Genomic DNA, 27265 nt, shown 5'->3' with positions numbered 1-27265 from the left:
TTTACTGTGGTTGTTCCTGAATGCATTTTCAGCCATGAAAAATGCTCAGATGCTGTAGCATAAAAGAATTGCCTAGGGGGCGCCTGGGTGGCTCAGTCGCTAAAGGGCTGCCTTCAGCTCAGGTCATGATCCCAGGGTCCTAGGATGGAGCCCCGTATTGGGCTCCCTGCTCAGTGGGGAGTCTGCTTCTCCCTCTGGCTCTCCTCCTTGCTCTTGCTCTCTCTCTCTCAAATGAATAAAATAAATAAAACCTTTAATAATAATAAAAAAAGAAATGCCTAGTGTTGCTCACTGACTAGTTTAAAACTGAGCCTCAATCCTTAATAACAAAGGAAAAGGAGGGAGTTAGAACAAGGATGATTTAGAGACTGGTAATTGAACCCCATGCTAAAAACTGAGTTCAAAAGGTATTTCTTTTAGGTCAAACAAATAGTAGGTGGCAAGTATAAAAGATACTATTTTTGGTGGTACCTTGTGATACAGCAAAAAAAAGAAGAAGAAAAGGAGGAAGGGGGAGGGATTTAAAAGCATACTGACCTCAGTTCAGATTTTGGTTCCACTGCCTACTAACTGCTTGGTTTTTAATCTTTCTAAACTTCATATATAAAATGGAATATATTTACACCTACTTTGAAGAGTTATTATAAAGCTTAAAAGTAATTATCTAAAAATATATCTAGTAGGCACTTAATAGCTATTCTTGCAAAAATAAACTCTTATATTATCTTCTTAAGAAAGTCTTCATTGACTCCTAGGCTATTAAGGGCCCCTCTTTGGGATTCATGAAACACTCATGTTCTTCCTCTCACCACTCACAGTTGCACTTACCACGTCTTACTGTCATTGTGGTTTATGAATCTGCCTATCCCATTAGTATGTGACTGTTTTGAGGCTAGGGACAGGGTCTAGTAAATCTTGGTGCCTACTCTTGCCGAGCCCTGTTTTGTTGCTAGGTATACACTGGTAAACACAAAAGACTTAGTTGCTTCTTTGTGAAGCTTACTGTTTATTGCTGGAGATGTATAATAAATAAGCAAATATAATTCATGATAGAAGCTGTGAAAACCAAGAGTTTCATTTGTTCGTTTTAGGTTTAGGTACTTAAAGAAATGCAGGCAGAATTGTCTAACAGATGGTTATTAGTCTGAAAGAGAGCTTTTGGGCTAAAGGTAGAAACTTTGGCATCATCAGCATATAAGTAATAAGTAAAGCTATAGGAATGGATGAGATCATCTAGACAAGAGTGTAGCATATGAGGAAAGGAGGTTCTTAACCTTGGACATGGCGAGGATAGCTAGGAAGAGTCTGCAAAGCAGATAGGAGTATACAGAAAGATAGAAGGAAAGCCAGGTGAATGCTGCAGAGAGATTGAGTAAGGTGAGGACAGAATAGTAATCATTTGATTTGGCAACACGGAGATGGTTGGTAATCTCGACAAGACTCTTGGTGAAATACAGAGTGTTACTTGGTGAAGAGAAGGGGAGGAAGTGGAGATAGTGTAAATGGACAGTTCTTCTGAGAAGCTTTGCTATGAAGGGAAACAAATAAATGTATTTTGAGGAAGATGTTGGTGTCAAGGGAGGGGTGTATGTGTATATGTGTCTTTGAATAGGAGACACTATAGCATGTTCATATTCACTCAGTATTCACAGATCAGGCCAAAAATTTGGAGATCACCTTCATTTTTCCCCCTTCACACTGTACACCCAATTTCTAAATAAGCCATTTGGCTCTACCTTCAAAATATCTACCTTTGCTGTACTACTGTATCCCTACTGCAGTCCATTCAAGCTACCATCAGTTCCCATCCGGATTATTGTAATAGTTTCTTAATGGTCTCTTCACTTTTCCTTTGCTCCCCTTCAGTCTGTTCTCTGCAGCCAGAGTGGTCTATTTAAAACACAAATCAGATCACTACTCAAAATTCTTCTCGTGTTTGATACAAAATCCAAACTTATTACTGTGGCCTGTAAAGTCCTGTATAATCTGACCTCTGATTGTCCCTCTAACTTTAGTTTTCTACCATGTTTCTCCTTGTTCACTAAACTTTTGTCTTGCTGTCCTTTTTGCTACTCTACATGCCCCAAATATTCTCATCTAGGAATTTGTACTTATTGCTCCCTCTGTTTAAAATGCTTCCAGATATTACTGTGATTAGTTGTTTCATTTCATTCAGGTCTTAAGTGTCTCTTCCTCAGAGAAGCCTGTCCTGATCATCATGTCTTATATACCACCCATCACTGGCTACCCTCCACCCCCTGCCACAGTCACATGTACTACTCTTTAATTTTCATTATGGACTTGACATTGTATATTGGCTTATTTCTTTTGTCTGCTTCTCTTACTAGTCCATAAAATCCATAAACACAGGAACTTTGTCTTATTCAGCTGGATTAGTACTGGTACATTGTAGCTGCTCAATAAATATACGTTGAATGACTGAATATATCTAAAAGAGAGAGAGGGAGAGGGAGTAGGGGAGAGAGATTCATTGATTAGTTGATTAATGTAGCTGAAAGAGATCATTCCAGGTAAGAGAGAGTGCAAGTGAGGGAGAATAGGGAATGGCTTTTGATGAGAGTAGGAATACCTCCTTCATTGTAAATGGGTATTGCAGGTGCAGGGGGAGGCATATAGATTTGGGAATGGGAAGATGGAGTTCTCCTGCAAAGATTTCTGTTTGCTCACAGAAGGTGAGTTCATAAGCGAAGGGGAAGGGGTGAGTGGGAAGTCTAATCGAATGCCCATTTGAGGCAAGGTAATCATTTGCAGAAAGGTATTCACAATTTTCAGTGAGAGCAGCCAATCAGGTAATGTTCTTTAGGACATTCAGCTACTTCAGTACAGAGACAGTTGGGAGAAAGTTAGAGTTCAACTCTCCCAAAGCCGGGATTTTGCCAGTTGCATTTTGGAAAAGGAGAGAAGACAAGGGGGTTGATTGTTTTGTGTGTGTGTGTTTTATTAGACTTGTTTCCATTGATCAGATTTATTTAAAGTTTACATGTACAGTGAAATCCTGTTATAAGCTGTCTTATCATCCTGCAGATTTTACTGAGTATCAGTTATCCATTGCTCATAATTAATGTCTGAAGTCTCAGTTCATTGGCCTCTTCCCCAGCATTAACAGGCTCCTGTGGTAATATGACTGTGATACCATTGTGAACTTTCAGCACATTGTAGTGTATCTATTGGATAGTAAATTCTAATTTCCCTAATTTTTTTCTCTTTTTTTATTGTGGTAAAATATGCGTAACATAAAACTCACCATCTTAATTATTTAAGTGTATGGGTTAGCGGCATTAAATTAAATACATTAACATTAGTATGCAGCCACCAGCACCATTCATCTTATAACTCCTCATCTTGTAAACCTGAAACTGTGTGCCTATTAAACAATAACTCCCCATTCTTCCCTCCCACCATCCCCTGGCGGCCACTATTTTACTTTTTGTCTTTATGATTTTGACTACGCTAAGTACCTCATATTAGTGGAATCATACGGTATTTGCCTTTTTGTGATTGGTTTATTTCACTTAGCATAATGTTCTCAAGGTTCATCCATGTTGTCACATATTAAAGAATTTCTGTCCTTTTCTGAATAATATTTGATTGTATGTGTATACTGCATTTTGCTTATCTATTCATCGGTCAATGAATACTTGTATGGCTTCCACTTTTTCGCTGTTGTGAATAATACAGTTATGGACGTGGGTGTGCAAATATCTCTTTGAGACTCTGTTTTCAATATTTTTGTGTATATATCCAGAGGTGGAATTGCTGCATCATATGCTAATTCTATTTTTAATTTTTTGAGGAACTGCTGTATTGTTTCCCACAGCAGCTGCACCGTCTTACATTCCCACCAACAATGTGCAGAGTTCCAGTTTCTCCACATCCTCACCAACACTTAACTGGTTTCTCTTTTTTTGATAGTAGCCATCCTAATGGTGCAAGGTGTTATCTCATTGTAGTTTTGACTTGCATTTCCCTTATGATTTGTGATGTTGAACGTCTTTTCATGTGCTTATTGGTCATTCATACATTTTCTTTGAAGAAATGTTATTCAAGTCCTTTGCCTATTTTTGAATTGAGTTGTTTGTTTTTTTGTCGTTGAGTTTTGGAGGATTGATGGGTTGTGATATTTGAGTGATTTTGATGGACTATAGTTAAGGAAAAAGAGAAGTGAAGGCAGGCGGTACTAATGGATAGTGGATTAGAGCTCAAAATGAAGTCTAGGAATTGTAGTAGAAGTTCTTGAGGAAGTGAGCTGCATGGATAGGAGGTTGTGTTGCAATATATAGGATCCATTCCAGATACTGGAGTTGATACACATTTTGGTGATAAGATCCAGGGTGTAATCATGGGAGTATTGGCCAACTTGGACTGGAGGTCAGCAGTTGAAATGGCCAGAGTGTTGGAAGGGTCATCATTGTTGGAAGGGTATAGAGGTCACCTAGAATGATAACAGGAGGGGTACAGAAGAAGGTTGATCTAGGAACTAAAGCCTTTGAATGAGGTGACCAGGAAGTGGGTATTAGGCAGCAAGGAAGTATGATAGCAACCACTGGAGGCTACTCAAAGGAAAGAGGTTTTTACAAGAAGAAGAGAAAGGAATGGTTTGGAAATATCACTGAAAATTGAGGACAGCACTGATCGGTAGGGTATGAGAGAGAAAATAGCTTCCAGTTGAGAGGGCTGCTGGAGAACTCTCTTCTTCAGGTGATAGCCAGGTTCCTTTTAAGAAAAGGAGGCAAGGGGAGTTAGCCTATGACAAATGGGAAGATCCAGAGGAAATAGTGAAAGGGATCCAGCATCAGGAAGGGGGTGAAGAATTTGATGAGATTAGAGGGCATACAGAAAAGTTGGAGGACAAGATTTTGGGTGACTGAGGACGACTGAAGTAAATGGACACTGGAAGCTTGATTGACTTAGTCCTGAGTATCTTTTGGAGGAGAGAGAGCAGTCCATTTTCAAGCTGTGGTTCTTAATACTTCCAAGAGAAAATGTTCCTTTGAGGCAGCATGGGGCAGTGTGGGAAATCACAGGATGTTCAGGCAGAGATTGACTAGCAAGTCATCCATCCAGGAGACAGCTGAGTAGATTCCAGTGTTTCTTGGGTGGTTGAACCAGATGGCCTTATAGGTTCCTTCCAGCTCTCAGATTGTATGGGCCTCAGGTTTTAGTGATGATTTTCTCGGTTCAGGGCATCCATTGGGAAGTCTAATCGTTTGAAGCTTAAATTTCAATTGTTCTCTGAACTGTTGGGAATAGCTTAATTGGGGCTGCAGGTCAGGAATTTCCCAATATGGTAGGGAGAGGATTATAAGACCTTTGGTACTGGTTTCTGCAAGTAACTCTAGTGGCTGTCTGCAAGGGTGGTAGAAGTGAGCAAGATGGGTAGGTGTGATTGGGGAGGGAAGAGGAGGTGAAGGTACAGGGCTACTTAAGTCTTGGACCCCAAATCTCTCTGCCTTTTCCATTTCACTTCTCTGGCTCCCATACTCTCTAATTCCAGGTAAAAACCTTTGTTCATTCTGTCTCAAATTATAATTAGTGTAGAAAGAGTGTTTTTAAAAGAATCAGAATAATCAGAGTCTCATCCTGTCCTCACTATTTCATTGAGTGATCTTAGGTAAATTTCATACCTCTATGGGTTTCAGCTTCCCAGCTATAAAATAAAGGTTTGAAACTAACTGATTTTTCAGGATCCTTCTAGCTCCTTTCTTTTTTTCCCCTCCCTATAAACCAGGCTGCCTTAGTCAGTGAACCTTTGCTAATTACCTAGTGCGTGCCAGGTCTGTGCTGGGTGGGACTTGGAGATACAGATCAATCAGACTCAGTTTTGTCCCTTGACTTGTTCATGGTCTGGTGGGGTTGATATGAAATATGGAAACTGCTGCATAGAAGTATGTATAAACTGCTATTACATTTTTGGGAAAAAATAGAAATAGGGGGGCTTCTGTGAAGGTTTCATAGAGAAAGTGAATCAAACTGGGTCTTGAAGAATGAGTAGGAGTTTGCTTGGCAGACAAGTTGGGACATCTTAGGCGGAGAGAACAGTGTGGGCAAAGGCAGGGGCATGAAGGCATATTGAGCTGGAATGACTAAGTTTAAGGAATAGTAGAGATGAAACTGGAAAGATGAGTGGGGGATAAGAACAGATATTTATTGGACATCTATTTTGTGCCAGGCAGCATGCTAAGTGCTTATATACATGTACATATACATATACATATACATATACATATACATATACGCTTTTAAATTCACATAACCCAGGGCGCCTGGGTGGCTCAGTCAGGTAAGCCTCTGCCTTGGGCTCAGGTTGTGATCCTGGGGTCCTGGGCTCCAGCCCCACCTGCTCAGTGGGGAGTCTGCTTTTCCCTCTTCCTACCCCCACTCATGCTCTTCCTCTCTCTCTCAAATAAATAAAATCTTTAAAAAAATAAATTATTTTGACTCTATAAAGTACAGTCTTATGTATTTTACATGAGGAAACAGTGTCAGAAATTAAAGTAGCTTTTCCAACAACCCAGAAACAGCCTCGAGTTTTCCTCCCTGCTACCTCAGCAATTGCTTTCTTGTTGCTAAACCAGAGCAAGTGGCTGGAGGCTGCGTAGCGGGAGTGCCTTTGACGTGTCAGAAGGACATCCCTCAGCGAATTCAAGACTGCAGCATTCCAGGCTCCTGCCAAAGAAAACCTCTTGGCACAATTTAATTAAAGATCAGATTCTCATAACCAGGTGTCAAGGGCATGGAGTACTCCCCAGTTCTGGGTGGAGTGTTGGTCATGCCAGCCTCAGCTGCTCTGAGTTGTTGACTGACAGATGTGATTAATATGTGGAATAGGTTTTATTTTTTCTTCTTCCTTTCCTTTCTTCATTTTAAATAATGGCCTGAGGGGTTATTAGAGGTTATCTAGTTCATTCCTTTGCCTTTAGAGTAAACAATGACATGTGCTGTAGAAAAAGAGGTGGTCCTGTAGTCATACGGAGTTTTATTTCAGATCTCGGCCTCTGCTGGCTCTGGGTGACTGGCAGTGTCTCTGATATTTTGCTTCTTCTGACTTGCTCACTGTTTTATCCCCGGCACCTAGCACAGCCTGGCAAACAGTAGGTGATAAATAAATATTTGCATGAATGAGAAAAATGGTGCCAACCAAATAGATTTCTAAGTTTTCTGTAAATTCCAAAGTGTTTTCTAATGTTAGTGGTTATTAAACTATCAGTGCCAAATGGTGGCTGAAATTCTATTTGTAAAGATAGTTGGTCCAGGATGTTCTCTGGGGAAACTACTTTTTAGAATTTGAGCAACTCTCTTAGGCAGTTTATAGGACTGTCCAAAACTCCAAGTACCATTGTGTAGGCTCAAGGCATCACAGAGCCCTCAGTGCAGACGGATGGCAGCTGGTCCCCTCCTCCAGGCAGCACCTCTTTTCTCATTGTCATCTCCCCACAGCCTTTTTAAATCAAGTGTCATCTTTTATTTTTAACATGGGACATTCATTGCGTGGATCTAAAACTGCTTAGAAGGGACCATTTTTCTGACTAGTGCTGTATGTGTTACAGAACATAAAAGGCTCTCTGATCTCTGTGTCCTACTTTTTCATTTTTGTGTTGCATTCTGCCACACTGTACTTTCACACTTCTGCTATTCCTCTGGTCTAGGATGCATTTGCCATTATCATTCTCCATCAAAATAGTCCATTTATTTATTGTCTGGGTTTTTTGGTCCAGGTACCATACCAATGCCTGGACCTATTTCAGACCAATTAAATCAGAGCTCAGCATTGGTATTTGCCCTCCACCCCCAGCTTTTTATTAGGAGAAATTTCAAAAGTACAGCAAAGTTTAAAGAATTTTATAGTGAATACCTGTATATCCATAACCTAGATTCTTCTGTAATTAACATTTTCATATATTTGCTTTATCACATCCACTATAAATTATATATGGACATGCATATTACGTCACACCCCAGTGTTCATCCATTAATCCATCTTATTTTTTTAAAAATACATTTCGAAGTAAGTTGCGTATATTAGTATACTGCCCCCTAAGTACTTCAGCTGGTGTTCTAAAAAGCTCCTAGGGGGTTCTAATAGTCCAGAGTCAAAGACCATTAGTCTGACTTATTTATTGTTTAAGCCCCTGCTTTTAACACCACCCCTTCTGTGAAGCCTCACTGATCACCTAAATTCAATACCGTCTTTCCTTTTTGTGTCTTCTGACATTTTGCCACTATACTGCTCTTACAGCACTATTCACAGTTGGCCTGGCAGTGTGGTTTTCTGGATCCTTTGTATCTTGCTTACTCGACTGTGAGAATGTCTAGAGTTAGATCCTATTCATTTATTTATCTCTTTGTCCCTGGTTTCTACCATGGCATCTTATATGTAAGTACGCGTAAAAATTTATTGATTTGAATTGTACTTAAATGAAAAACCTGCAATGACAGCAAAAGGCGTACATAACTTTCACATGGCTGATTTGAGGACCAAGAATTTATTTATCTTCTTTGGCACTTAGCCTCATGGAAGACATTTAGTAAATATCAATCAAGTCCAGCCCAAATATGTTTATATTGTTCTGTTTTTGCCATTGGCTAGATTTGACTTACCTAAATCAAGAGTAGCAGAATTCAGATCAGAAAAGGTACAGAGGGGATAGGATTACCTCAGGTATATTTGGAAAATTCTTTGGCAGGGAGTTTGAAAACATGGGTTCCAGTCCCACCTTTAAATTGCTGTATGATCTTAAGCAATTTCATTCTATGTTTTGGACCTCAGTATTCTTACCTGTTATATGAGAGGGTCAGATTAGGTGACCTCTAAAAGGTTGCTTCTGGCTTTGATGTTATGTGTATCTTAAAATCGTTATTTTGGCCCTTTTTATATTAGCGGCTGTGGCATCCAGATGTGGTAAAGTGGAAAGAAGTAGCTGCTGGTGTACACACGCCTTCCCTCGATCCCTGTCCAGTTTCATTCAGTATGTAAAGTACCTTACACATGATGGTTACTTGAAAGGTATTTTCTTTTCCTTCTTTCTGCCCTAGCAGTGTATCTTTATGCTTTTATAGTAAAGGAGACACAAATCATTTCCACTCCTTGGTTGCCTCTTGACCAGTGTCTATCTAGTGACCATAGAGTGGGAAACAATAAATTGCAGCTCGTAGGTGAAGGGACTTTTATGAGATTCGTAACTAGTAAATAGCAGAGCCGGGACCTAAATCCAGATCTCTTGATTTTAGATCCAGTCATCTTTTTATTATATTGCCTTACCGATGGCCTTTTTGAAACCTTATGGTGATCCTGCATTTATTATAGAGCCATTGAGTTGATTCATAATTAATACTTCAGTATGATTAGTTGCTCATAAATTATTAGGCTCCCTGAGCCTCTGGAGCATTGGTAAAATGTGGTTGGTGTGTCTTTCCCTCTGTCTATTATATCAGTTTGTTGTCTAGGTCGGATAGAGGGGTGCCGTCTGAACTATCATTCTAAACGTTGGCTTTGAGCCTAGCTTTTTACCGTAGCCTGTCAGATAGCATTGGCTTGTCATCTTCCCAAATCTTTGACCTGCACAGACTGCGAGAAGATTTAAGATTTGTTTGGTCTCCTTATTTAAGAGTTGATTTTGTTTTTCCTTTCTCCTCTCAGGATTGATCTTTTGGACTTGTTTTCCTGTAAACAGAGTTTAAAATGGCATAGTTTTAAAAATGTGCCAATTATTTTGTTGAATGTAGATGGACAAAATGACCAGCGAGAGGATCTGTGAAGTACAAATAGAGTAAAGACTTGTGGAGAAACCACAGGAAGGGACTGGTTGGAAGGCTGCAGGGAAACTGGAAAAGTAGTATAGAAACATCAAGTCTAAGTAAGGTCAGAGGGAAGGATCGGGAAGGCACAAAATCTTGTTCTGTGAGTATAGTTGAAGATACTGACAATGTTTAGCATTGAGAAAATAGATTTGGGGGGTTTTGAAAGATGATTTCAAGTATCTAAAGTTCTGTCTGGGGAAGAAGCAGCTATTTTCTGAATAGCCGCGAGGATTTTAGGACTAACAGGTAGAAGTGTAGTGTTTGTTTGTTTGTTCATTTATTTGTTTACTTGTTCTTTTTTCATTTGTTCAACAAATCTTTATTGATTATTCTGTGACAGACCTGGTGTTGGGGATTGAGAAATAAATAAGACTGAACTTCGTTCTTTTTCTTTTTTCAGTCTCAGTTTTTTAATCTATGTTAGTGTTCATGAGTTTACAAACAAGATACATCATTTTAGAGTATTTATGTCACCAGAATGCATTTTTTAACATAATTTAAATAAAATAAGATGTAGCCCTTGTTAGTTAGAAGTCAGAATTTGTAGGTTTTATTAAAATTAACTTTATAATATAATCTATAATAAAATGCTGATTAAATTTTTTTCTTAATATTATTTCATCACATTTCCCATTTACTTTTTTAATGTGTTAATTTTTATACAAATTAATTTTTTAATGAAATATTATTTCATCACATTTCCCATTTATTTATTTTTTTAATGATATGTTAGTTACCATACAGTACATCATTAGTTTTTGATGTAGTGTTCCATGATTCATTGTTTGCGTGCTCCATGCAATACATGCCCTCCTTAATACCCCTCACCAGGCTAACCCATCCCGCCACCCCCCCTCCCCTCTAAAACTCTCAGTTTGTTTCCCGGAGTCCATAGTCTCTAATGGTTCATCTCCCCCTCTGTCTTTCCCTCCTTCATTTTTCCCTTCCTTCTCCTACCGATCTCCCTACTATTCCTTATGTTCCACAAATGAGTGAAACCGTATGATAATTGTCTTTCTCTGCTTGACTTATTTCACTTAGCATAATCTCTTCCAGTCCCATCCATGTTGATGCAAATGTTGGGTAATCATTCTTTCTGATGGCTGAGTAATATTCCATTGTATATATGGACCACATCTTCTTTATCCATTCATCTGTTGAAGGCCATCTCTGCTCCTTCCACAGTTTGGCTATTGTGGACAATGCTGCTATGAACATTGGGGTGGATATGGCCCTTCTCTTCGCTACATCTGTATCTTTGGGGTAAATACCCAGTAGTGCAAGTGCTGGGTCATAGGGTAGCTCTATTTTTAATTTTTTAAGGAACCTCCACACTGTTTTACAAAGTGGCTGTACCAACTTGCATTCCCACCAAAGCGTAAGAGGGTTCCCCTTTCTGCACATCCTCTCCAACATTTGTTGTTTCTTACTTTGTCAATTTTTGTCATTCTAACTGGTATAAAGTGGTATCTCAGTGTGGTTTTGATTTGAATTTCCCTGATGGCTAATGATTTTGAACATTTTTTCATGTGTCTGTTAGCCATTTGTATGTCTTCATTGGAAAAGTGTCTGTTCATATCTTCTGCCCATTTTTTGATTTATTTGTTTCTCGTGTATTGAGTTTGAGAAGTTCTTTGTAGATCTTGGATGCCAGCCTTTTATCTGTAGTGTCATTTGCAAATATCTTCTCCCATTCCATGGGTTGCCTCTTAGTTTTGTTGACTGTTTCCTTGGCTGTGCAGAAGCTTTTTATCCCGATGAAGTCCCAAAAGTTCATTTTTGCTTTTGTTTCCCTTGCCTTTGGAGACGTGTCATGAAAGAAGTTGTGGTGGCCGATGTCGAAGAGGTTACAGCATAGGTTCTCCTCTATGATTTTGATGGATTCCTGTCTCACATCGAGGTCTTTCATCCATTTAGAGTTTATCTTTGTGTATGGTGTGAGAGAGTGGTCAAGTTTCATTCTTCTGTATATACCTGTCCAATTTTCCCAGCACCATTTATTGAAGAAACTGTCTTTTTTCCATTGGATGTTTTTTCCTGCTCTATCAAAGATTAGTTGACCATAGAGGTGAGTGTCCATTTCTGGAGTCTGTACTCTGTTCCATTGATCTATGTGTCTGTTTTTGTGCCAGTACCATGCTGTCTTGGTGATCACAGCTTTGTAGTATAGGTTGAAATCAGGCAACGTGATGCCCCCAGCTTTGTTTTTCTTTTTCAGCATTCCTTGGTGATTCGGGGTCTTTTCTGGTTCCACACAAATTTTAGGATTGTTTGTTCTAGCACTTTGAAAAATGTCATTGGTATTTTGATTGGGATGGCGTTGAAAGTATAGGTTGCTCTGGGTAGCATAGACATTTTAACCATGTTTATTCTTCCAATCCATGAGCATGGAATGTTTGTTCTTGAGGAGTTCATAGTCTAAGGCTGGCAGAGAAGGGGGTTTGGGTGGGAGGCAAATATATAAACAAATAATTACAGTCCAGCGTGAAATAGACAGAACTTAATATAAGTGAGAATTCTCTAAATGAAGTGACCAAAGATAGAATAGGCTCACTTTTGAGACCATAGATTTCCTAAAAATGGAAGTTTTCAAGCATAGGCTGGATGACCTAGGCTGGAATGTGGTACAGAGGATTCAAGCATCGTATTCCCATAACAGATTTTGGGTTTTGATAATTTGGAATCATTTTGAAAGTGGAGGTCTACCTCTGAGAATTCTCTAGGCATGGTTAAAAGAACTGAGAAATGAAGAAAAGCCTGTATCAGAAAGGGTGGTGAAGCCTTTCTTGGCACAATCTTGGGCTGTGGTCCTGAAGGGGAGCTATATTCAATGAAGCTGTGGGCTGAAGGACCTAAAAGTCAAGGAAGGGCCTGCTTAGTCTGTCAGGTGGCTGTAGGGAGTATAATTTTGGAACGTGCAGTCCAGGGTAGGAAGGTACACTTGAGGACTTAACCCGTGGAAATTCCCTTTGTGGGAGCTGAGGGACTTGAGTTGGGGCTGGGAGGAAAAGCAAAGCAAACCTGCAAAGTGAAACTGGAAAAAATGGATAAAATCACACCACCCAGAGCATTAATATAGATTAATAATTCTTCTTGCTTCCTTAATTTCTTTTGATCAAAAAGAGAAGTAAGGAGCAGTTGGTTTGGCAGAGGTAGGTTAGGATGAGTTACACAAAGGGTGAAGTTTGAATTTGGCCTGAAAGACGAGTAAGATTTTTATCAGTCAGAGGAGGTAGCAATCTTTGACAAGAAGCACTGGGGGATTAGGAGGAGGGTAAGAGACTACTTGGCTAATCAAGAGAACAGAGATTTCCGAGGTATAGTTTGAGTGTAGGCTGTGTCCTGGTGTAGTTTCTTGGTTGGTAAGGAACTTTAGCTTTTGTTCTGTGATGTCAGTGATGGATTTTAAAGTAGAGGAGTGCCGATGTAGTGAAAAGAAGGGGCACATGCACCCCAATGTTCATGGCAGCAAGATCCACAATAGTCAAACTGTGGAAGGAGCCGAGATGTCCTTCAACAGATGAATGGATAAAGAAGATGTGGTTCATATATACAATGGAATATTACTCAGCCATCAGAAAAGATGAATACCTGCCATTTGCATCAACATGGATGGAACTGGAGGGGATTATGCTAAGTGAAATAAGTCAAGCAGAGAAAGACTAATTATCGTATGGTTTCACTCACATGTGGAACATAAGGAATAGTGCGAAGGATCATAGGGAAAGGGAGGGAAGACTGAATGGGAAGAAATTAGAGAGGGAGACAAACCATGAGAGACTCTGGACTCCGGAAACCAAACTGAGGGTTACAGAAGGGAAGGAGGTGGGGGGATGGAGTAGCTGGGTGATTAAGAAGGACATGTGTTGGGATGAGCACTGGGTGTTATACACCACTGATGAATCGCTGAACACTACCTCAAAAACTAATGATGTACTATATGTTGGCTGACTGAACATAATTAAAAAAATATTTTAAAAAGTAGAGGAGTGCTGCGTTTTAGATCGCCTATGGCATGTGGAGAAAGAATTGAAGGGAAAAATGGATGCAGGGGATCATTTAGTCCTGCATTTATTAGAAAATGTAAAAAAGATTAATAGATTTTGTTCATAGTATTTAAATAATTGACATCTATAGCAGTGGTTTTCAAATCTGGATGGCACTGGGATCACTAATTTTTAACATTACAGAATTTTGGCCATAACCTAGTTACACTAAATCAAAATTTATGGGGGTCAAAACAGGGCATCTATATTTCTAAAAAGCTCTTGGTGATTATTACATTGGTTTATGTTTTTTTTTTTAATTAGAAACTTTAGTCTCTAAAGCACTATTGTGTTTACTCAAAGGAGCTTGTATACTAAGTAGTCATGGCTAAAGATATAATTTCCACTGTAACCTGGAAGAATAATGAGAGACTTTATTAATTCTGTATATGTACATGCCTGCCCATTGTTAAGGACACTTACTTATTTAAAGTAATAACATCTATGTTCATTAAAACTATTTGGTACCAGGTGATACGATTTTTTCCCCATTTTTAAAGATTTTATTCCTTCTCTTTACCAGAAGCATTGGAGATTGTCAATAAATTCAGCACCATATATGACAGGATGGTTACTGCTTTGACTATCATGTATTTAGAACAAGGTCAAATTTTAGAGGAAGAAGATACTGGAGAGATGATATAGGCCAAGGGTCAGCAAACTTTTCCTGTAAAGGACCAGATAAATATTTTAGGTTTGCGGGCAAATAGTCTCTGTTGCAACTACTCAACTCTGCCATTGGAATGTGAAAGATGCCATAGACAATATGTAAATGAACGGCCGTGTCCCAATAAAACTGTTAACAAAACCGGCAGCTTTACGGACTCTTGATATAGTGATATAGTCCATTCTAGAGAGGGAACATGATTTTCCTAAGGTTACAAAATTAGAGGTTGGCAAAGGGTGACTATGTGGAGTGCTGTTAGCAGTTTTATTTAATGAATGAATAAATGGAATCCAAGTGGTTAAGGAATTTCTCTAAAGCTAGTAAGTGGCACTGGGATTCCTACTTAGTTTAGCTGGGCCAAATTCTGCCTTTTAAACTTCATCATGGTGGTTTTCTGTGCTCTCCAGTGTCTTAGGTAGAGAAAAAGAAGAACCTTGTGCATGTTCAGCAGTGCTTGGCACAGAGTAGATGTTACATCTTTGAATATTGTTGACTGAATGAGATGGCAGTACTTACAGTGTGTGGTGGAAGGGTTTGAGCTGGGCCCTCAGGATGGGTTATATAATTTGGGTTCTTTAAAATTTTTCAACTTGTATTTCTTTTCGCATGAAAATAATAAGAGTTATGTTTTTCTCTCTGATTCCAGTAGCTGCTGGTGGTGGTGACAATGTCAAATAACGGCCTAGACATTCAAGACAAACCCCCAGCCCCTCCGATGAGAAACACCAGCACTATGATTGGAGCTGGCAGCAAAGATGCTGGAACCCTAAACCACGGTTCCAAACCTCTGCCTCCAAACCCAGAGGAGAAGAAAAAGAAGGACCGATTTTACCGATCCATCTTACCTGGAGATAAAAGTACAGTATTTCATTTCTTTCTCACCATTCGTATGCCTAAAATAATGTTTCTTTGGTAGCTTGGATAAAAGAGCTGTCCTTTCCTTGACTTACTTTTCCTTTAATACCCTTTTTCCCTTTAAACACTTCCCTGTCTTTTTTTCCTACGGCGGCTGAAGTCAAATAGGAAATAGACTTATTTTTATACTTTCTTAACTATTTCTGAGCAAAATTCTAAGAAAAGAATTTTGCTGTTGCCAGAGTTGGGACAATCTGAAGCCATGTATTTACTTTATAAGTTATAAAACTTTTATGAACTCACAAAATATGAGGAATACTGGAATGTCTTCATTTGGAAATTTTTTTTTCAAACTAGTGTCATTTTTGGAATGTCTTCTTTCTGGATTCTTGATTGCCTCTTCTTTATTCATATGTCCTCATCTCACATCTAGATTTGGAGATTAAATATCAGTAAGAAGGGCAAGTAATCGCTGGGAAAAAGAAGCAGGACTCAGTGTGAATTTACTAAGAATAGGTCATACTAGGTGGGCTCATTTTCTTTTTACTGATAAAACTTCTAGAAGAATAATCAAGATTTTAAAGATTTTATTTATTTATTTGAGAGAGAGAGAGCATGAGCAGGGGAGGGGGCAGAGGGAGAGGGAGAAGCAGACTCCCTACTAAGCAGGGAGCCCGATGTGGGGCTCAGTCCCAGGACCCTGATATCATGACCTGAGCCAAAGGCAGACAATTGACTGACTGACCCACCCAGGTGCCTGCGTAATCAGGATTTTAACAGTGTATCTGATAAAGTCGCTGAAATCCTACGGACAAGGTAGTAAAATAGAGGTTTTGGGTGTCCACATTGATAAATGATTTATTTTATTTTTTTATTTATTTAAGTGGCTCTTGATATGAGGTGAAGTTCTCCGTCATGCTTGCAGGGCCTTTTCTTGTGGTGTGTTGATGAAGTTGGCTTTCTGTTTATAAATAGTCATCATGAGCTTCTGCTTTAGATTGACCTGGTTCAAATCCTGGATTCATCACTTACCAGCTCTCTGACCTTAGGTATGTCAATATCTCTAGGAAAGATTGCGATTTTTATATCTCTAAAATTGGAATAATATTTCACAGGGTTGTTGTGTGAAGATTACATACAAATTTCCTAATTAAGTACCTTCCACACAGACGGTACTTCTTATTAGTGTGCTTTCTCTTTACTCCTTTATTCAAGCTAGGAGGCATAGCTAGTAGATTATATGATAAAATCAGAATTGGGATTCTGAAATAGTAAGCCAGATAGAACAAGCACAATGGTGAATTGCAGAAAATATTCTATGTTGCAGAAAAATATAACTACATAGTTGTAATCAGTGTAAGGTGGCAGATGCTAGTATCATTAACCAAATAAGAAACATAGGAAGAGGAACAAGTCAGGAGGGTTGGTAGTTGGAGAGAATAAGAAAGACGTTAAACACATTGCATTTGAGGTGAAAAGATAATTTTAGACACTTTGCATTTGCGATGTCTTGACATAGAGATGTCTAATAGGCAGTAATATTACATATAGGAAATGATTGTTGAATAACTGAAATGAGAACTATTGAGAATTTTTACTATTTTGGGCTTCTATCTTTGTGTGTGCTTAACCTATCTCCTATTCCACCTTCATAGTGAGCTCTTTTGTGGTCTATTTAGAAGAGATATGGGTAAGTTGCTCAGTTTTCATTTTTTGGCTAACTCATTTATGTAGTAGCTGCCAACTTCCTAGATACAGGGGCTATGATCTAGGTGGTGTTACGCTGCCCTAGAATCTTCTCCCACATATATAGCCACTTCGTTTATCCCTCAGTTTAGGTGTGTGCTTATTTTTAACATTGTGCTTTATCAGCCGTAATTCTTGATTTCTGTAAGTAAGTAGGTCTTTAGCCCAAGTTTCTACATGTAGTAAAGAGGACTCTTAAAATTAAAAAGTTGGAATTATTCTTGCTGACTAGGAAGATAAGAAGATTCCTGCTTTGTAGATACCATCAAAATTAAAAACTTCTGTGCTTAAGGACACCACCAAGAAAGTAAAAAGATAATCCACAGAATGGGAAAAAATTTTCTTAAATCCTATACCTGATAAGGGACTTGTATCATAAATATATAAAGAGCTATTACAACTCAACAATAAAAAGACAACTCAATTATTCAATTAAAACATGGGCAAAATGGGTAAAAGAATAGACACTTCTCCGAAGAAGATATGCAAATGGCCAATAAGCACATGAAAAGATGCTCAGAATCATTAGTTATCAGGGAATTGCAAATCAGAAGCACAGTGAGATGTCACTTCCCACCCACTAGGACAGCTGTAATAAAAAGATAATAACAGATGTAGACAAGGATGTGGAGAAATTGGAACCCTCATTCACTGCTGGTGGGAAGGTAAAATGGTACAACCACTTAGAGAAGTCTGGCAGTTTCTCAAAAGATTAAGCATAGAGTTACCATATGACCTAGAAATAGAAACATATGTCCACACAATACTTAGAAAGGAATGTTTATAGCAGCATTATTCATAATAGCCAAAAAGTAGAAATTACCCAGATATCCATCAACTGATGAATGGATAAGTAAAATGTGGCATATCCATACAAAGAAATATTATTTGGTAATAAAAAGAAATGACGTTCTGATCCATGCTACAACACGGGTGAACCTTGCAAACATTGTGTTAGTGAAAGAAGTCAGTCACAAAGGACCACATATTATATGATTCCATTTATATGAAATATCCAGGCAAATCTATAGGCAAAAAGCAGATGAATGGTTGCTCAGGGCTGTGGGAGAAGGCAGATGGGATTAGGGGGTATGGAGTTTCTTTGTGGGGTGATGAAAATGTGAGGACCACAGGGGAGGGGAGGGAAAACTGAAAAGGAAGAAAGCAGAGAGACAAACCATGAGAGATTCTGGACTCCAGGAACCAAACTGAAGGTTACAGAAGGGAGGGAGGTGGGGGGATGGGGTAACAGGGTGATGGGTATTAATGAGGGCACGTGTTGGAATGAACACTGGGTATTATATGCAACTAATGAATTGTTGAACACTACAACAAATACTTACGATGTACTATATGCTGGCTAACTGCACATAATAAAAAAAAAGAAAAAGAAGAAAGAAAACCTTGGCAAAAAAAAAAAGAAAATGTTCTAGAATCAATTGTAGGGATGGTTTCCTAGTTCAGTGAATATATAAAAAGTCACTGAATTGTGCACTATATGGATGAATTGTACAGTATGTGAATTATATCCCAGTAAAACTTTTTTTTTTAAAGAAGATTCCTGTCTGAAACAGCGGATGGAAACATAACTCTTATTTCTAAGAGAACTAAAGTGATGATCTTATGTACTGAACAGGGAGGTGGGGGTCTGAATATCTGAGTTGTAGTCTTAGTTCTGTCATAAATTGGCTGTCTGGTTTGGGTCAGTTATTTCTCTGGAGACTTCAGTGCCTTCGTCTAAAAAACTGGAGGAGATAACGCTAAGTGAAATAAGTCAAGCAGAGAAAGACAATTGTCATATGGTTTCTCTCATCTATGGAACATAAGAACTAGGAAGATTGGTAGGAGAAGAAAGGGATAAAGAAGGGGGGGTAATCAGAAGGGGAGAATGAAGCATGGGAGATTGTGGACTCTGGGAAGCAAACTAAGGGCTTCAGAGGGGAGGTGGGTGGGGGAATGGGATAGGCTGGTGATGGATGGTAAGGAGGACACGTATTGCATGGTACACTGGGTGTTACACGCAACTAATGAATCATGGAACTTTACATCAACAACCAGGGATGTACTGTATGGTGACTAACATAATATAATAAAAAATATTATTATAGTAAAAAAAAAACTAGAGTCAAACCAGTAGACATATAAGATCTCTCATAGTTTTGGAATCTATAATTATATAAATGAGATTATAAAGATGAAGTCGGATTGGGTTGTATAGGTAAGTGAAAAGACACTAAGCCATTGTAAAGTACTTTAATTAGTGATAAAGCTGTATGTAGACCCAGAGATTCTTCCTGGACACCCTTCACTGAGTGATCCTAGGCCAAATCTGTTCTGAAAATAAATCTCATAGCTCCAGATCAAAGCAGTTTCTCTGTGAATTCAAAGTATAGATGTAGAAAGTGTAGAGTTTTAAGAAGTTCTTGTGAAGTCTAGTAACCTCTCTTTCATCCCTTAGTTATAGATTTTCTTTGCATGCTCTGAGCACATAGGTTTCACCCATTTGCTTTAAGATGGCAATAATTAATGCATACATCAAAATGAAATAAGTGAAATTTTTTTCCCTTTTGTTTGGAGCCTTTGTTCAGCTAAATTTTATGCTTGTTGATACTGTCTTTCAACCAATAAGCATTTGTTGACCTTTGCTTTGTGCCTCACTTAGTCCTAGCAGGATACAAAGCAGTGTTGGCAGTCTTTGAAGTGTTATGGCCTTATTAGAGTATTTGGCCTAGAAATGGTCTAGAACTGGACTTAGAGAACCAACATTGAGTCTTATCTCTGACATTTATTCTGTGATTTCTTTTCCTCTTACCAATTTATTTTAATCTCAGTATCCTCATCTGTAAAGTGGGAATAATTGTAATTCCCATCACCCCTATTTTTGCCATTTGACATAGCGCATATGAAACCATTTTCTAGACTGTAAGGTACTACAAATATGAGGTTGTTGGTGGTTTATTTTTTATTTTTTTTAATGGGAAACTCACTTCTTGTTTTAATCTGATGCCCACAAGTCATTTTCAGTTGAGGAGGCTGAGGTTTAGAGAAAATTAAATTGCTCGAGATCTCACAGCTGAAAAGTGGCAGGGATGAGTGTGGAACTAAGTCTTCCTGAGGTATCTGTTACAGCATAACCTACTATCTCTGTTAGTTGTTCTTAACCCAGATTACACATCTGACTCACTCATGGTGCTTTTAAAAAATAACAGATGCCTTGGTCCTACCCAGACTTTTGGAGCCAAAATTACCAAAGAGGTAGTTTTAAGTCTCTAAAGAGATTTGGGAAATGAGAAAGAAGAATCTTTGTGGCCTGCGGTAGTGGTTGAGATTTGAGCTGGCAATGGTTAGAATGTCTGTGGGCATTACCTAATGCTGACCTCCAGCGCGGCTTCAGTGTGTGCCTGGGGGAATGCATAAATCAATCGAAGAAGCTGTAATTGAAGGCCTGTAACATGTGGTGCTGGGTTGCAGAATTCTGTGTGGGAAAGCCTGGTACCTGTGGTTAGGATCTGGAGCCTTTGGTTTATTCTAATAAGTCCCACAGCATTTAGTTTGGAATCTTTTTCTGGCTGAATTTTCACAACCAAAGTGGAATTCTCCAGGCTTGGGAAGAGTTTAGCAAAGTTAATTTTAAAACTGGACTGCGTCAGTGTTTATCTCTCCCAAGTTTGGAGTGTTTTACTGCCTTGAGCTCAGATTAGCTCAGCTGAACCAATAAGAGGTGCTTCTTAAAAATAAATCTTTTAAAAAAATAAGTAAGGCCAATGATTTGTGCTGAAACCCGGATGGCTGTACTGCACCATAGGATTGGGCAGTGTCAGCCTCATTTCCTGTGCTATCAGAAAGCCTAATGGACTAAGCCAAAGAGAGGGTTAAAGTTAGGGTGGGTGAGGTTGTAGTCTTCTTTTTCCACTTTGTTTCTTCAAGCTTGTGATCTCTAGTTACATGACATCAGAATGATTATTTCTTCTTTCTTCTCAGCCACAGTTTCTCTGTCTTAGTGAGTGGGTTGGGAAATCATACTCTGAAACTTTCTTATATTAATGATAACTCATGTTTGTAAAGCTTTTAGCTTATAAAACATGTACATTTTCTTTACCTTAGTTGGTGTTCAAATTAATAACAATAATAAAAAACAGTAATAATAATAAACAGTAATTATGCAATAGTAATAACCATAAAATAGTAACAACAATAACCCAGCTACTATTTGTTGAATGCCTATTAATTATCACATAGTGTATTAGGAGCTTTGATGTTTGTGAAATATACCAGCCCTCTCAGGAAGATAAATATTTCACCTAGTAGAAAGTAAACTGAGGTTCACAGTGATTAAGTAACTTTCCCAAGGTCATCTAGTTAGGGAGTGGCTGAGTGGGGACTGAAGCTCTGATTCCAGTGTACAACACTGATACTCTTAGGCTTAACAGGTCAGCAACTTGCCCAAGGTCACATGCTGCAGAGTTGTAGTACATGGAGTCTGACTTTGAATCATTGTCTCTTGACTTCTGAACTCTCTCATTCTTCTAAGTCCTCAGACACCATATAGTGTTTGAGGGCTCCCATCTGAGAGATGTTCAGACTCATGCTTTTAGTAGAATTGATTTGGTTGTTTCTTTTAACATACTTGAAAACAAATTTGCATTTAATGACATCCATTCTATCACTCCCTGGCATATTCATGTAGTCTTCAATATGGGAAAGGCACAGTACATACGAAAGAAGCCATGTTGGAGTTCAAGCACTTGAAGTTATCACCACTGCCCATCCCTGACTTTGTGACCTTTGGTTAAGTTGCTTTACCTTTCTTGGTTTCAGTTCTCTTAACTGTAGTATGGGTACACAGTAATATTTATCTCATAGAATTGCTGAAAGGATTATAAGACTAAAGATGTGAAAAATGTTATGCAAACTGCAACCTTGTTAAGAGTTGGTGAAATTTTGGTGGCTATGGTAGCTTGCAGTCATGGTTTTCTTTTGGAATCTGTGATTAACACTTAAGGGCTGTTACGAGATTTACAAAATAGCAGTTCTTGACAGGGTTCCTCGAAGACAGAATTAAAGAATGATTCTGGGGTAAGCTACCTTTCTCTTTTTACATATAGGCTTGTATTTCCTGTTGGTTTAGATAGGGCTAACGGGAAGACCCGATTAAGTGATTTTGTGCACTGAGACTAAGCAGACCCAAGAACAGCTTTCCCAAGAAGTTCCCAAGAGTTCTCTGTAATATCTGTCAGAAGCAGGATTCTAAGCTCTGGATATGGGCCTGGATTTCTGGAACAAATAATATATTTGAAACTGAGGCCAAAAAGGTAAGCCTCTTAAAACTCCAAATCTCTTAGATACTCTTCATTTCTTTCTTACTCTAATCCTTTCCCTTTTTCCTTTCCCTCTTTCTCTTCCTCTGTGTTCTCTGAATTTACATAGTTGTTGTCAACAGGGTTGGAAACATTGATGTACATGTGATATTAGGAGTTTGGGCTTGGCAACCAACTATATGTGTTCAAGGTTTTCTAAGGAAATAACATTATAAAATATTCTGTTTGGGGTTTGGTTCCTATTGCAGTGTTCTCACGTGTTTGTTGTGTGGCCTTGAACAACTCCCTGAAGTTTCTTATCTTTAAAATGAAAAAATTGGACTAAATACTCTGTAAAGTCATATGTGGTTCATGAACCAGGGTTCTTATAGGTTCCTCCACTGCACTTTTATACCTTTATATAGAAAAATTTCAGAAGTTTACAGTCAGTGATGCATTGACTGAGCCTATGGGGCCACTAACATGACCAAAAAAAAAAAAAAAGACATAGCTAGCCCCCTGGAAGCTCCCTGTGTTTTCCCTTCCAGGCATTAACATCTCTCTCCTTCCCAAAGATTAATTCGTAAATGAGTTTGTCTGTTTTTTAACTTGCTATACATAGAATCATACAGCATGTATTTTTTCTTTGCCTTTGTTTAACATTGTTTGTGAGATTTATTTGTATTTTTACATACAGTTAAGCTCATTTTCATTGCTATATAATATTCTCTTATAGGAATATTTTCCATTGTACTATTGATGAACATAAGGTGTTTCAGCGATAGACTGTTACGAGTAATGTTTTCTGACCATTCTAATGCGTGTCTTTGTACATGTGTTCACACATTTCTGTTGGGTACATATACCTAGTGAAATTGCTGGATCGTGCGGATATTTGTGTTAAACTTTGGTTGATAATACCAAAAATTCAAAGTTGAAACACATAGTTGTTCAATATATATTCCCACCAGCAGTGCGTGAGAGTTGCACTTACTTTACTTTTTTGTCACCACTTAGTACTGGCAGTCTTTAATGAGGTTGAGCAGCTTTTCATGTTAATTGGCCATTCAGGTATACATTTTTTTGAAATGTCTGGTCAAGTCTTTTGCCCATTTAAGAAAAATTTTTTATTGATTTGCAGGAGTTTTTATCTAGATATAAGCCTTTTGCCAGTATATTGCAGAAATCTTCATTTATGCACTTAATGGTATCTTTGATAGACTTTAATATAGTCAATTTTATTCTTCCTTTCCAATACTTTCTGTTCTGTTTTTGGAACCTTATCTGTTCTAAGTTGTGAAGATTTTTCTCCTATTTGAATTTTTCTGTGTTTGTATACACTCATATTATCTGTAAATTGTGATAGTTTTGTTTTTTCCTTTCTAATCCTTCTCCCTGTGCTGCTTTTTCTTTCCTGGTTTCACTGGCTAATACCTTCAGGATTATGAGAAATAGAAGTGACATTCTTATCTTACTTGTAATCTCGGAGGAAAAACTGTCAACATTTCATCATTAAGTATAATGTTAGCTCTAGTGTTTTTTGGTAATCAGCTTTTATTAGGTTAAGTAAATTCCCTTATAATCCTAGTTTGCTAAGAGGTTTTAATCAAATTGGATATAAAATTTTAGCAAATGCTTTTTCTGTATTAATTGAGTTATATGCATTTTCTCCTTTATTTTAATGTGGTAAATTACATTTACTTGGTTAAAAAAATTGAGATATAATTCACATACAGTTGACCGTCTCAAAGTGTACAGTTCTGTGGTTTTTAGTATAGTCACAAGGTTGTACAGCCATCACAGTGCTCTAATTCCAGTACCTTTTCACTGCCCTAAAAAGAAACCCTGTGCTTCACCGTATCTCCTTCTTCCTCAAGTCCCTGGCAACTACTGATTTTCTTTCGGTCTATGGATTTGACGTTTCTGGACATTTCAAAAGAAATTTTTTTTACTATGCTATGTTAGTCACCATACAGTACATCATTAGTTTTGATGCAAAGTTCCATGATTCATTGTTTGCGTATAACGTCCAGTGCTTCATGTAATACGTGACCTCCTTAATACCCATCACTGGGCTAACCCATACCCCCACCCCCTGTGGACGTTTTATATAAATGGAATCTTATAATATGTGGCCTTTTGGGACTGGCTTCTTTCATTCAGCATAATGTTTTTAAGGCTCATCCATGTTGTAGCATGGATGAGGACTTCATTTCTTTTTATAGCCGAATAACATTTTGTTGTATGGGTATACCATATTTTTATTTATTTTATTCATCTGTTCATCAGTTGAGAGACATTTGATTTTTGACTGTTTTGAATGTTGCTGTGATGCTGTGAACATTCACTTACAAGGTTTTTGACTGTAAGTGAACATTCACTTACAAGATTTTTGACTGTTTTGAATAATGTTGCTGTGATGCTATGAACATTCACTTACAAGGTTTTCATCAGATTCCTCTAGACTCATACTTGCTAGTCACCATAAAAAAATTTGCTAGCAGCAGCAGTCATCCCAGGTAGCCTGATGTTTGTGGCCTCGAGATATGGGCCTACCAGTATCCTGAGTTTGCTTTATTTTCTCCATTGTATCTCCCCTCAGTCCCAAGCTTGGAGTACGTCTCTAATAAGAGTTTATTAAATTTGGTTGACTTGCTGGGCAGGTGGAAAGCTGGGACAGAGATTATTGTTTCCTGGACATTTGTTTATTCTGTTTCCCTCTGGAATGCCCTTCCCCTTCTCTGCCTGACCAGCTCCTGTTTATCCTTCATGAGTTCTTTCAGGTATTATTTTCTCCAGAAAGGTGATCTTTTTACCCACCTTTATCTGTACCTGAACATGGATCAGTGACCTATTTTACAGTTGAAGACTTGAACTCAGAAGAAGGAAGTGACTTTTCCAGGGTCATAAAGTGAGTTAATGGCAAAGAGAATACTGGATCCATCTTCCTCTGACTCCTAGTCCAGAACAGATTTCTTTTAATTCCCTGACTTCAGTCTTCTCAGCTGTGAAATGGGGATAATCCATGCTGTCTGGTCCTTGGAGTTGTTGTAAGGAGCCAGTGAGACAGTGAATGTGAAAAGGCTTTGTGAAGGGCTATACACATGTGAGGGAGGTGATTGTTACTTCCAGGAAGGGGTTTACAGAGCGCCAGGTGGCTCTGTGACTGCATGACTTCTCCAGTTCCATCCTGCTTTCCTGCCTCAGGTATCCTGTTTCCTGCTGGTGGTCCCCAGCCAGTGGGTACTCAGCCTCAATTGCACAGCACTCAGGATAAATCCTGCCAGCTCGGACTTTTTTTTTTTTTTTTTTTTTTTACCCCTGTACTTCCCTCCTCTCTCACTTCAGCCAAGCCCTTCCTCTTCTTAAAGTCCAGTTCTACTCTATGTTGAACTATTATTTCAGTCAGAAGTTGCGGTCAGATCAGTCAGTAGGGATCAGGGGTTATCACAAAGGAAAAAAGATTTGATCAGGTGAACTGAGTCTTACTTCCATGTGCTCTGTGATGCAGGTCGAGTCAGTTTACATCTCAGGGCCTCTTTCTTTAGGGAGTAAAATAACAGTCTCTAAGGTTACTTCCTAATATTTTTGGTGTGTTCTTGAATAATTTATTCTGTGTTGGGTGCTCAATGGAAGATTTGGAAGTTTAACAATCATAATTACAAGCCATGATTATGGTCCTCAAGAAGCTTACATTTTAAGTAAAGAGGTTAAGTCTTTCAAATAGCAAGGAATCATACAAGACAGGAAATGACTAAATGCACGGTGGTGTGGCAGACTCAGTGTCTTGGGAATTAACAGAGGGAGGAGAGGTCAGGAAGAGAAGTGGGACCTAGACCAGTCTTTAACAGATGACTGAGTTTGACAGGGAGATTGTGAGGAAGAGCATTCTAAAACAGGAAGAAGGAAAAGTGAGCAAAAACTCGGAGGTGGGACTATGGGAGGTACATGCAAAGGTATGGGGCAAAGAGTAACCTGTGGAAGCCAACTTCAGCATTGCCCTGTTTGTTCATGTGTTGATTGATTTCATTTCCTTGGGGCTCTTTTCTATAGACTACTCATCCTCTGAGCCACTCTCTCTCTGTGTCCCCATTACTGGAGATTGTTTTGTATTGACATTCCATGCCTATGATGGTATATTATATAGTATATTAATAACATAAACTAGAAATAACATATAAAAATAGAAGATACATAAGTATAAAACAAAAATCTAAAATGTAAAAATAACATAATTGTTTTTCCCTATGATCTTTTAAGTGACTAGATCAGAGGAAAATTAGGAACAGTAAGGAATTCCAAAGCCCTGCACCATGTTCCATGCATTCTAGCTATGAGTAAGACAGATGGACTTATGTCATAAGTGACTGCTTAATTTGGGCCCTGGTAAACTCTTGGCCTTCCCTTTCTAAAAGCAGCTGCTTCTGGAAGGGAAATTGCCAAGTGCATAAATAGCTTAAACCGTAGCAGTTGGCATGTAGGCAAATAGTTCTCAGTAAGACACTGAGGAAAGAAACTTTGGTATCAGACCTGGGTTCAAATCTCAGCTATTACTAGCTATGTGAGCTTGAGCAAATTATTTAATTTTTTTTAAGTTTCCTCATCTGTAAAATAACAGTAATAATAATCTATCTCATAGGATTTTAAGAATTAAGGAAAATAATTAAGGAAAATATGATATCTTATACATCCTAAGTTCTTATTCAATGTTATTTCCTTTCCCTGTTTTACCAAAGTATGTTTTCTTGACTCAACTTGAAATTCTTTATGAGAAGTAAAACAGTAGAAGCCAAGTAGCCTTGGCTTTGAAGCCACACCTTTTGAATTTCAGTCAC

At 38.4% G+C, this 27265-nt stretch overlaps 1 protein-coding gene across 1 annotated transcript in view; it reads left to right on the top strand.

Annotated features, from left to right (window-relative positions):
* PAK1 (p21 (RAC1) activated kinase 1) overlaps positions 1-27265 on the top strand; it is an 86745-nt gene that overhangs the window by 3128 nt on the left and 56352 nt on the right. The window contains 1 exon segment of the mRNA XM_045816161.2: positions 15182-15389. Coding sequence (XP_045672117.1) covers positions 15200-15389 — 190 coding nt within the window. The 5' untranslated portion in view covers positions 15182-15199.

Source organism: Ursus americanus, chromosome 16 (assembly GCF_024610735.1).
Source record: "Ursus americanus isolate L20-20 chromosome 16, mUrsAme1.1.p, whole genome shotgun sequence".
Lineage (NCBI taxonomy): Eukaryota > Metazoa > Chordata > Mammalia > Carnivora > Ursidae > Ursus > Ursus americanus.
Note: the sequence above shows the minus strand (reverse complement) of the source record. Positions and strands in the feature narration are given on the sequence as shown.